We start from the raw sequence: 11431 nt of genomic DNA on the forward strand, positions 1-11431 counted from the left end.
TTTACGTTGCGCGAAATCCCCCTTGACATTTGTACTCAATGGTACAGTCCATGACGTCCCCGGAAACAGCTTGAAAACATCTCAAACGCGCGCACCATTTGATTCAAGGAAATTCTTGAAAATAAAGTGGTAAAGTATATCAGTCTGTGCTGCGTTTTGACTCGAAATACACTCTCATAACCCCGGGTAAGTATTAAGCTCTTGGTGGGAGCGTTAAAGTGTTAAAACGGGCAATATAAATCTTTGTTTGCTAGCTAGCGGTGCACATGCAGATAGCAGTCACGTTTTAGCTCTTTGCCCAAAACACATGATAGTGTTATGTGTATTGTGGTAATATCGTTATAACCCCTGACTTTAGCTGATTTCTTCATACCAGCCTACGTTAGCTCAATGCAATGCCCAATGTTGTTTAGTATCAACAACGGTGATCTTCTAACTTAAGGCTAATGCTTCTCTGTCCTCCCTTGTTCTGAGGTATTACAGTTGACTCTCTGGTCTGAAGCCAGCTCTACCAGGACACCCAGCATGCAGGAGGACTCTAGCCGCAGTCCCAGTTACACGGTGACATGTGAGGACTACGTTCATGTGGTCGAGTTCAGTCCCTTCAGCTCTGGTACCCCTGCCTCTCTCCTGGCCTATGGTGGAAACCAGTATGTGGTGGTGGGCACCTGCCAATTCCCGGTTAGCGTTGCAGCCTCACACAACCTGGTGTAGCAACTATAATCCCCACCTCTTTTCTGAATATAAGCATGTTCCCACAGGAGGAGGATATGGAGATCGAGGGAGTTGAATTCAATGTACTTCGAGCTTTCCATCACGAATTGCGTGTTGATGCTCTCGCCTGGAGCCCAGAGTCGCGGCTGGACAGGATACCAACTATCAGGTACAGCTTCTTTGTTTCCAACACTTTTTTGTTTGGTGATATTGAATCTCCACCAAGTTGCATGGTGCAGGACAGTATGGTGGCAGTGTCTGTCTGTCTTGAGTTCCCATATAGCCAGACCTATCTCCAGAGAGCTCTGGCTCCACACATTATCATTCTGGAAAGACCGCTCTGGCTTATATATCTTTCAACCAATTACAATCATCTTGCTCCGAGACGTTCGTGGCCATTGCCAGATTTAAACCCGCAATCTACATCTGGTGAGTCAGACTAGTTTTGGAATTCCTTCTTGCATAAATTGTTTCAGCATCAAAATTGCATTGTATGCACATTAAATGGATTCACTGTAAAATATGCAAATCCAGTATGTTACACGATACAAAACACATCACTACTTGATGGACAATACATACTACCAAAGGTCGCTCCTAACTGATCGTAAACACGGTTGCGTTCCTCGTTGTACACTAAGTGACCACAGTCACTTAGTGTACAACGAGGAACGCAAGTTAAGATGTTTGCCGTGTAGATCATTTCATTTTGTGGTGAGTTTGGCGGTCCCTCTGGACAGAAGTGGTAGTGTTTCCTAACACCAGAGTCCCTTTAGAAAACCTCATTTTCTGCTGCTGCTGCCCTGCACACATATGGCGGTTACAGACACTCTGACTGGTTACTTTTATCCAATGCAACTTCCATTGTCCTTCCATGCACATGCATCATTTGGGGGGCTCAGTGTCTGACTCAAGAACACTTTGACATGTGGAAAAAGAGGAGTCTGGGATCAAACCACCAACCACCATTCGATGGTCATGGCCCCCCACCAGCTAAGCCGTCCATATATGATGTGAAGTGGTTCTGACACATTTGCAGAGTCATTAATCCGTTTAAGCAATGATGCTATTATCACATCTGGCTGCTTTTAATATAAGATATGTTTATGGTGGGATATCTGCGGCTCTAGTGTCTCTCGGTGTGTAAGTGTCATTCTTCACTCCAACATCAGAACCCTGACATCTGTGTCGTTAAACACAGCCGTATGAATATTCACAAACACTCGTCTATTGACCAGAACAAGAGGCAGTTGTAGAGAAAGCACAGCAGCGGTCACGGTTGTGTGAAAGTAGTCATCACCGCCTCTCGCTGCCAGGATGTGAGCAAAGTTATTTCAGGTGGCCTCGGACAGGAGGGAAGTAGCCGAACTGTAGATTGTTAGAAAGCAAGAGTTCCCTCCTAATTGGAACGTCGGATGGGTGAGGTCCCACAATCCCCCCAGAGGTGTTTAGGCTTTCTGTAATTGTAAAGGAAAAGCAGCGATAATTCCTGGCCTTCTGCGGTTTACTCCACAGGGCCCTCGAGCCAGCGCTGTGACGTGCGCACATGTTATTGCGCTGATGACTGCCCACTCGGGTTCCATCCCTCCCTTCGATCTGCACGTAGCCGTGCCTTCCAGGAAAAGTACAGCGTTCTCACGGGCTTGCCTCAAGCAGGGGCCCAGAGAGTGAGAGTGAGAGTGAGACGAGGGGAGGGGGGCTGCTGCGCTGCCACCACCACAGTGGCTTGTGATGGGAAGATGTGAAGACCACATAACAACTAACTTCCACCAAATACGCAGATTTTTCAGTCTTTACAGTCAGAAACGAGCACTTATTGAAAAAAACCATGTAATTTCAGCATTTACTTGCTATCTACAGATCTGCAATGTTATATATCATTCGAAGCAATCCAATAAATCAGATTTAAGCCCACCATTTGTGCTCTAAATATACACATTTACTGCTCGTTAAAGAACAAAACACGTGGCTGATCGCAAAGACAAAGAGTTTGCCCCATCTGACAAGAAACAGCTTTATTTTATTAATAATTACGTTTTGGTCACATAATAATCCCTCTCAGAGCAGATTTGCTTAGCGTACAATATATAAAGTGAAGAAGAGCTCTTGTGGTAAGAAACTGTTGCATCTGCTATTTAAAAGTACAACTGCAGGGATTTTCACAATGGAGGTGAAAGGAGGGAGGATAAGAACCCTCACCGACTTCCCACCCGCTCACACGGCCAGCTGGGTTTGGCAGCTACTAGGATTAAAACCCTCTCTGGGCAAGAACTTCACACCTGCACTAACTGTGTGACCCGGCTTTTATACACTTATATTTCACAAACAAGATATAACGTGTTAATTATCGAGCTTAAGAATCTGCTGCGAGGCTGATTTTTGAACTTCAGACAGAGCCAGGCTAGCTGTGTCCTGTCTTTATGCTAAGCTAACTAGCTGCTGGCTGCAGCAATATTCTCCTCCAGAAAGCGGAGAAGCATATTTCCCATAATTCTGAAATATTCCTATTTGATATTGCAATGTGTGTAGCTGAAAACTAAACTATTGTAAAAGAAAGAAACATTAAGCCCATTGCATAACATAACTTTCAATTTGAGATGTTTTGGGGGAAAACAATGTGGAAGTATTCAGAAGTCAACTGAAGACGTCCCACACTTGAAGATAGCTCCTCTTCTTACATCCAGGTCTCTGGGTTCAGGTGTCCTCTGCGGTGACATCATCTAGGAAAGAATAAACTCATTTGCGTCTCGTGCTAAAACAATAATCACAGTAAAGCTGAAATGAACCGGTGCTCAGATTCACTGCTGTTTCCCTTTTCAACAGCGACTTTAACTGTAGATTGTTGGAGATCAATAAAGAAAAGGGCCTTGACATTTAAAGTAAAACAAAAAAAAGAGAGGGAATGAGTTCCATGCTTTCCTCCAAAGAACAGCACTAATTTGCATGGTTAGAAGGCCAATCCTAATATAATCTAATCTCCTGGAGCAGTAATACCCCAAAGCACGTTAAGGGTGTTTGTAGTGACATCGTGCCAAATCCATCTGTGCCTGCGACTGAAAATGTGTGAACCGCTGTCTGTTTATTCTGCTGATATGTGTGTGTTTTTCTTGTCATAAGTGAGTTAGTGTAATTGTGTGAATAATTGCAGGCGCTGGTGTATACTGCGACTGATTAGAGGGGAAAGTCCTCTGCCCGGCTTCGCACAAGCTCTTCAACAGAGGCCTGCGCAAATGGCGTGAGGGATCCTGTTTTGCTCCGTGTTTATCTTAGCTTGCAATTAGAATCTCCCTGGCAGCGTTTCTACCACACACACACTCGCGCTCTGATCCAGAGGTGTCAGTCCAGGCGGCTGCAGGCGAGCATGCAGGAAGAGACGCTGTCTGTCACTGCTTCTGTACAGTCCGACTCCGTTTTGATATTCTCCGTTTTTGTTTAATTTTATATCCTCTCTTCCTCTCTCGTTTTGCAGATTCTGCACCGCTGCAGCTGACAGAAAGCTACGCCTGCTGACTTCTGATCTCCAGGATAGGCATGAAGTCAAGGTAGTGCAACATCTGGAGCACATTGGCCAGAATTGCGCTTGTCAGTTGGCATCAAACGTTCTCTTAGCACTGACATTTGGTACTAAGTGATGTAGGAAATGTAGGCGCACACACAGAAAGCAGAGCTGCAGCCAGTGTAGTAAAGAAAATGCTCATTGAACAGTTGAGTATTGATCATGTGTCTGCTCCTTTTGTTTACATTTAGTTCTTCTATGATGTTTCCTAGGTGATGGAGGGCCACACCAGCTACATTAACCAATTGGTGTTCGAGCCCACGGAGGGGAAACAAATTGCTTCCGTCAGTGATGACCACACTTGCAGGTCCAAACCGTTTTGTTTCTGTGTGTGTGTGTGTGTGTGTGTGCGTGTGTGTGTGTGTGTGTGTGTCTGTGTGTTTTCCCAGCTTCTGATTTTCAGTTCTGTTCTCTCCTAATGGTGCAGAAAGTCCTGACTGTGTTTCCACAGTGAAACTTGATGCTAAGCACAACATGCTCCGGTGTGACTGTGCGTAAGCACAGAGCTGCTTTGTAGCTTTTCTAGCTAATTGGTTAAATATGGAAATCCAATTAGCTGCAGAAAGATTTTCCTCTCTAAGGGGGACCTATAACAAAGTCCCCAAACTTTCCTTGTCAATTAATGCTAGAGAAGGGAAAATGTGTGTCAGCAGCCAGGGTCACCCACCCCCCCCACCCCCTTCATCAGCAGGCTGGTTCTCCTGCAACATGCAGAGCTGTTTTGCAGTACTGGGCCCTGTTGTTAGATTGTTTTTGTACAGTAAGTCTTCTTTTTAAATACTTTTCGACTTGAACCAAAAGTTGCACTGCAGGTGAAGACTTGGCTATTTTCATTGCCATTTAATCGTTGTTAGAGAAAGATGTTTGAAAATAGTGGGAAAATGGTGACATCTTCAAATGACTTCTTCTGTCTGATCAACTGTCCAAAATATTCAGTTTACAATTAATCTCTTTGGGCTGTCACTTAAAACAAAAACAATTCTTAGTGAACCAAACAAAATGCACAATTTATTCCAAAATCCTCCTGACTGCACATGACGCATAGTCATAAACGAGGTTAGCATCCACAGCCAGGCGGCCACATCGGTGCCGCCAGCTTCATGATTGTGCCGCCACAGTAGCCTGACTCTCCTCCGCTCCCGTCCACTCTCCTCTGACCCTGCCACCGCTGACCGGCCAGAGAAAACAGTGAGTGCGCTCCATCTGCTGAAAGATTTAAATTCGGTCATGTTGAGAAAATATGGGATGCGGGAGGAAGAGCGGGGCGGAACAAGGGATAGATCAAGTTAACGGGAGAGGACCTTCCAGTCAGCCCACACAAACTGAGCTCCGATATGAGAGGAGGAAACTGGTCCTGCAGACAGACGGGGAGGGAGGGAGGGGAGTGTTTGCCTGCATGTATATATGCTCATGACCTCTCCATCGCTCTGTTGGGTTTGGCAGCAGAGCCTCTACTATAAGTTTGCTTAGCTTTGTCATCACGGCCCCCTGCAGTTGTGGGAAGTTGGCCGTTGCCAACGTGGAACCTGACGCTGCAGCGTCTAGGCGGGGATCCGGACTCTACTCCCTCGGGGGAGTTTGCGTTTGGTTCACGGAGTCTAAACGGCTCTCGGTATTGGTGTGGACGAAGCCGGCCGAGTCTGTGGGGAAATGTGCCACCTAGAGGTCACAGGGGCACTCTGCAGGATCCTGAGGGGATTTGGGGTTGACTGAGTTCGCAGATGAACTCGGGACCGAGCACACCTGCTGCTGCTGCTGCATGATGTATATGGTTTAAAGCATGTTGTCCTGTTCTCAGCGATAATCTGGAGGTTTATTTTATGTTGTGTAATGGAGACTTATTACAACAGCTTGATATCTCAGCCTCGCCTCCGACCTGACGAAACCCTACAGCCACATCAGATGAACTCCAGTCCCCCGTCAATAGATTATACACTGCATGCTGTTTTACACTGTTGGTTATGAAAAGTAGATTATTTCTCACAAAATGAAGTTGTTGGTGTGAGAGAAGCTGGATGTTTCAGCCATTTCTTTCAGATATGTTTCAACTCTTACGGTATTACGCTTACGGCGAGCGCTGCGGACAGCAGCTGCTAAACGGGCTGTAACAACTTTTAAAAAAGCAGATAATGTTAGATTGTCCAAATCAAATGTTGAGCTGGTCCTGTAGAAACGGATGCTGATGCACACACGGTGCACCTCGAGCAGAGCGACCCTGTGACACCCTGTGATGGGATTATATCGTCGGACTCTTCCAGTTCTCCCCCTCCAGAGAGTCACCCCCGATTATTTACTCTGCTCTCGACAATAAATCAGATCACGCAGCTCTAACGGCATTTCCCGTTTCCTCCACTTATGGGAAACATTGACAAACCGTGACGCTCCGGCCGCACTGTTTTCTCACTTAGATGACACAATACAGGACTTCAGATGTCCTTTTCAACTCTGTTGTACATGGAAGCCGAGTGTTATTGCTCGATGTAGTGTTATGCAATTACACAGTGTTTTATCAGAGGCGGTCACGCGTGTTTTCGTGTCTCATGTCTTTCACCTCGTTTGGCGGCGGTTGTGTTGTTTTGGGGAGACGGTGCTCTCCGTTTGAAGGGCAGAGTGGTTGACCACAGTTTGGCCGTTGGTGGTGTAGCGTGCAATTGAGCTCTGCTTGGCTAGTGGTCTGAAAGAATAGGGTTTAGTCGTTGTTTTCCTGGTGTGGTCTGGTTCTTTCCCCCCCACCCACCTCAACCTCACTCATGGCTACGTCTGCACATGGGCAAAGGAAAGAAGCCCAGAGTTTCGCCGGGGCTCCGTCCTGCTGCAGGGGAGATGAGGCAGGAAAAGTTGAGTTTACTGAGGTCTTCATCTGAGACGGGCGTATCCTCCTCTTCACCGCACCGCGAGGACATCGATCTCTCCAACAACACACTTGACATTTAGATGGTCTTTGGAGGTACTGTTTGGGCTTTATTAGATGATGTCTTCTGCATGACCTCATCAGTCAGCGCCTTCCCATGCTTCACAAGCGTTTGCTTTATATTCCCAGAAACACTTGCACCCCCCCATCCCCACCTTTTCTTCTCGTTCGGGGATCGGTCTCATGTGGTTAACCATAGATCCAGGTCTCAGGACCCGCATTCTCTCCATCCAAGTGCTTCATTACATCCGTGGTCTCTCTCAGCTGCTTTTGCCATCACGGGTCTTATTAAGCTTTAGAATGGCTATTATTTCAATGACGATTGGTGGTAATCCTCACACGAGCTTTAAATCTTGGTTGGCCTTTTGCTCTTTCATTTGCACAAAGCGGGATGCTGTTGGACTTTCCTTCGCTGCTCTTCTTCAACTCACTTGCTGCCCTCTCTGTACTCCGCAGAAAATGAATGGCAGCGTGCCGCCCACAGCGAAACATTTGCTGTAATGTGAGTGGAGCGTAACGCCGACTCTGGAGAGGGTGGTGCCCCCCCCCCTGCTATCATAGCTCAATGTAATGAGAGTCTGGCGTTTCTCCCTGAAAGAGGAGTCCAGCATGAGTCTGTCTTCACAGCTCGGGGCCCAGGATCTGAGAAAAGAGCCCCTTTCCCTGGAAACGCACAAAGAACCCTGCACATCCCTTTGGCACAACACGCAGAAGTTGGATCAATTAGGAGCAAACGTGACGTTCATCATTGCCCACGTTGTGCGCCATAAAAGCCTCAAAATCGTGTGGCTTGTATTGAAAAGTTGAGCTTGAATTCGGTCAAAAGAGCAACGGAGAAAGAAAAACAGAAGAATATTTTGGTATGTGAGGAAACTTGTGAGGCTGTTAACATTCAGGCCACCTGGACAATGAACTATGTCACCTTGTTGTGGATCCAGCACCACAAAGAAGGGAATCTTGGGAAGGTGAACCCTCTTCAGGTATTATGTAAGCCTCTCAGGGTGGCTCAAACGCCGAGGCTTTTGTTAGAAGTGCTGTAAAACCCCGTCTTTGTTGTTAATTAGGAGGTAGTGGATTCTGTTTTGGATTTGAGGCCAAGAGCGGTTCACACATCAAACCGTATTAACACTAATGAGAACTGATTAAAAGTCCTGTTTACTTCCTTCACAATAACATGAGAACTATTGGAGTTTTTGCAAAGAATTCTCGCTTTCAGTTTAAAAAAAATAGTTACACTTGTAAAAGTTAGCAAATATGATGTTTGTGCAAAAACACGAAAAGCACGCTCTGGTCAATTATATTTGAATGCTGGTCTTCATTCCTCTCTACAGGGTGTGGGACCTGGAGGGAAATGCAAGCTCTACTCTCAGACTTCGCTCTCCTGGCATCAGCGTGTGCTGGCACCCAGAGGAAGCCTTTAAGGTAGGAGGGCTTTGTTTCAGATTCACTCTCAGGTTTAGGGCCGCGACTAACAGCACGGTAATGTCTTGTTTTGTCACTCAGAATCTAATTTATAGAATATTCAGTTTAATGTGATGTAAAACAGAGAAAGTTGAGAGCCTGAAACTGCATTTTCAGTGTAACTTTAGGTGAAGTGTCCAAATCTCAAGTGGCCATTAGATAACCAGCGGATCCAGATGAGTCCTTGATGTAATCTAGCAAATGTAATGCCATGAGGTCAAATCAGCCCAATTAAGATTCTGCCCAACTATAAAATGTGAAATATCCTCTAATGAATCATTGTCTAGTAGAAGCTTGTCCTAAATGCTCAAAATAAACCAGCTATCGGTGTGCAAAACTCACGCAATTACGTAATTAAGTAATGTCAGTTTCACAACTCTCGCTCTCGGCTTGAAGCATACTGAAGCATACATAATGGAGTACAACTTTCCCTGACATGGGACATGGATTCTGGAGACGCACCCTGAACTATAAATATTGTTTTAAACGACCCGTCTGTCCCCTCCAGTTAATGGTGGCAGAGAAGAAGGGAACGATTCGCTTCTACGACCTGGTGACCCAGCAGGCCATTCTGTCTCTGGACTGCGGTCAGTCGCCTCTCATGTCGGCCGACTGGTGCCTCACAAACACGATCAAAGTCGGCGCCGTGGTGGGAAACGACTGGCTCATCTGGGACATAACTCGCTCCAGGTAACTGGGGGTGGGGTCATCGAATATTGATGCACGATGTATTGGGTCATTAGAATGGGATGTGCTTTACACCTTCTTCTTGTTTGTTTGCAGTTACCCACAGGAAAAAAGACCAGCCCACATAGATAAAGCCCGGTTATTCAAGTAAGAAATATTTCTCATTCCTATGGCTCTGCGCAGCTGGTCACTGGAACCTCACAAAACACATTTCTGGCAGGCAGCAACCTCGGGATCGCCCAAAAAACACTGAAATGACCCTACTCCTCTCGTGATTTATTCCCTCAGTAAACATGAGTTTATGGTCTCAATCTCTAGTTTCAAAGTCTTCTTCAATACAGCATGATGTTCATTTAGTAACTTATGATTCATTTAGAGTCAAATAGACCATAAAGCAGGGGACGCTTTAGGGCGGGGCTACACGGTGATTGACAGGTTGCTACCGCGGCGGCGTCCAGTCCGTGTTTTTGTTTCACAGCTTTAACTTTTTCAGTGTGTTTTCAGTTCATCAAAGTTAATTATGACATTATGGTCGCCTAAAGTTGTCTTATTCAGTGTTCGGTTGTCCTTCTCACGTCTGGTTGCAAAAAGCAAAGATGGCGACGATGAAATTGCCGAACTCGAGGCTTCTTCTTCTACTCCTCATATATGCTCTATGATGTTTTGGCCACATGCTAGAATTCATATGCTAACAACTGAAATTTCACACAGATGTCTTATAGAATAAAGTGATGAAGTGATTACATTTTCGACAGACATGGATGTAAACTGCACCTTTTTTTGACGTAGTTTAATTGTGCGATGACATTTATATGTTGCCCCTCCCCTCAGGTGGTCTCGAGCCAATGAAAACCTCTTTGCCACCACTGGATGTCCGGGAAAGATCTCCAGTCAGTTACTCATCCACCATCTTGGCCACCCACAGGTGAGCGGGGATGCTTTTCACCGGTTTTTAATGTTCTCCACGGCTCCAGTCTCACATCCCACCCTGATGTCGTTACAGCCGGTGATGATCGGATCGGCCGCAGTGGGATCGGGTCTCAGCTGGCACCGGACACTCCCGCTCTGCGTGATGGGAGGCGACAGGAAGCTTTGCTTTTGGATGACTGAAATGTAGATGTCTGTACAGCACTTTCCATGGTGGACACAGTCGAACTAAGCGTTTCTATTCTAATAAATGTCCAATAACAATAAATATTTTTCTGAGTATCTGCTGAGGCTTTTATGGTGTTTGATGGATATTGGCTGCACGCTTGAGTTTTGTTCTTTTTCAAATCTGCCCACCAATTCAGGTCGGCTACAGATAAACGGCGGGCTGGTCGGGTTTCTTTTCTCTTAAGAGTAAGTTACGTCAGCTTTCTGTTAAGTCCTGCCAAGACTTCAAAGGAATGCACCGAGGCTCCAGCGCCAGCTCTCCACTCAACATGATCATCGTACTACAGGTGTTCTCTCTCTTGGCTGTTTCTCACTTTTCTTTACTATCAATGATCGACTGAATCAGATCAATAAAATGTTCTTTTGTACGGGCCGTTCCACCTACTGTGGAGCGCCGAACATCCACAGAAAGGTCGGGATGAGGTGAAACTAGGAGGCCTGGCCGCGCTCCAGCTGTTGGACAGACCCTGAAGGGGAGGCCGGGGTTGTAAGCGTAGATCATAGGAAAAGCTTTGGGAAGTAAGGGAGCCATTTCAGGTCAGCTCCATGGCATGCAATGTGAGCGGTCAATGAGGATGCAGGAGGAGGAGACGCATCACCTTACCTTGGTGAGTAATTATCAATGCAGACCAAACATGGAAGACAAAGGATCATTTGGCAGGATCTTGTAATGCCCTCCTGTAAAACAAGGTACTCATTGTACTAGCACAGGAACGTCTTGTGTGAGAACCCAATGTCTCCGTTTTCAGACGCCCGCTGAGCAGCAAAGGGCACTCGTTTAATTAACTCGATCATGAATCATTCTAGGTGACAGCTGATCACTTGTTTCCACAGGTGTGCCTGATCTTACCTGTTCATAACTGGGTGTCAAATATATAAATATATATATATAAATATATATAAATAAATAAATATATATAAATAAATAAATATATATAAATATATAT

The 11431-nt window shown here is 45.8% G+C and overlaps 1 protein-coding gene across 3 annotated transcripts; it reads left to right on the forward strand.

The window, feature by feature from the left end:
- Positions 1–75: 75 nt before the first annotated feature.
- nup37 (nucleoporin 37) lies at positions 76–10984 on the forward strand. Of its 3 annotated transcripts, none has more exons than XM_031858774.1 (10): positions 76–186; positions 475–681; positions 762–883; positions 4184–4256; positions 4483–4577; positions 8513–8603; positions 9151–9332; positions 9426–9476; positions 10161–10254; positions 10333–10984. In XM_031858774.1, exons 2-10 carry the CDS (start codon positions 526–528, stop codon positions 10444–10446), a joined length of 978 nt encoding a protein of 325 aa, XP_031714634.1. In that variant the 5' UTR covers positions 76–186; positions 475–525; the 3' UTR covers positions 10447–10984. The 3 variants fall into 3 exon arrangements, with proteins under 3 accessions (XP_031714634.1, XP_031714636.1, XP_031714637.1); XM_031858776.1 differs by having other exon boundaries at positions 484–681; XM_031858777.1 differs by lacking the exon at positions 76–186 and having other exon boundaries at positions 502–568.
- Positions 10985–11431: the final 447 nt, after the last annotated feature.

Source organism: Anarrhichthys ocellatus, unplaced genomic scaffold, assembly GCF_004355925.1.
Source record: "Anarrhichthys ocellatus isolate YVR2014 unplaced genomic scaffold, GSC_Weel_1.0 scaffold21, whole genome shotgun sequence".
NCBI classification, from domain to species: domain Eukaryota; kingdom Metazoa; phylum Chordata; class Actinopteri; order Perciformes; family Anarhichadidae; genus Anarrhichthys; species Anarrhichthys ocellatus.

What these genes read in the sequence shown, in the direction of transcription:
- nup37 (XM_031858774.1), top strand. Translation starts at nt 526, where the DNA reads ATGCAGGAGGACTCTAGCCGCAGTCCCAGTTACACGGTGACATGTGAG. An exon ending in TGGGACATAACTCGCTCCAG is followed by an intron (nt 9,333 to 9,425) that starts GTAACTGGGGGT and finishes GTTTGTTTGCAG; the next exon opens with TTACCCACAGGAAAAAAGAC. An exon ending in ACCATCTTGGCCACCCACAG is followed by an intron (nt 10,255 to 10,332) that starts GTGAGCGGGGAT and finishes ATGTCGTTACAG; the next exon opens with CCGGTGATGATCGGATCGGC.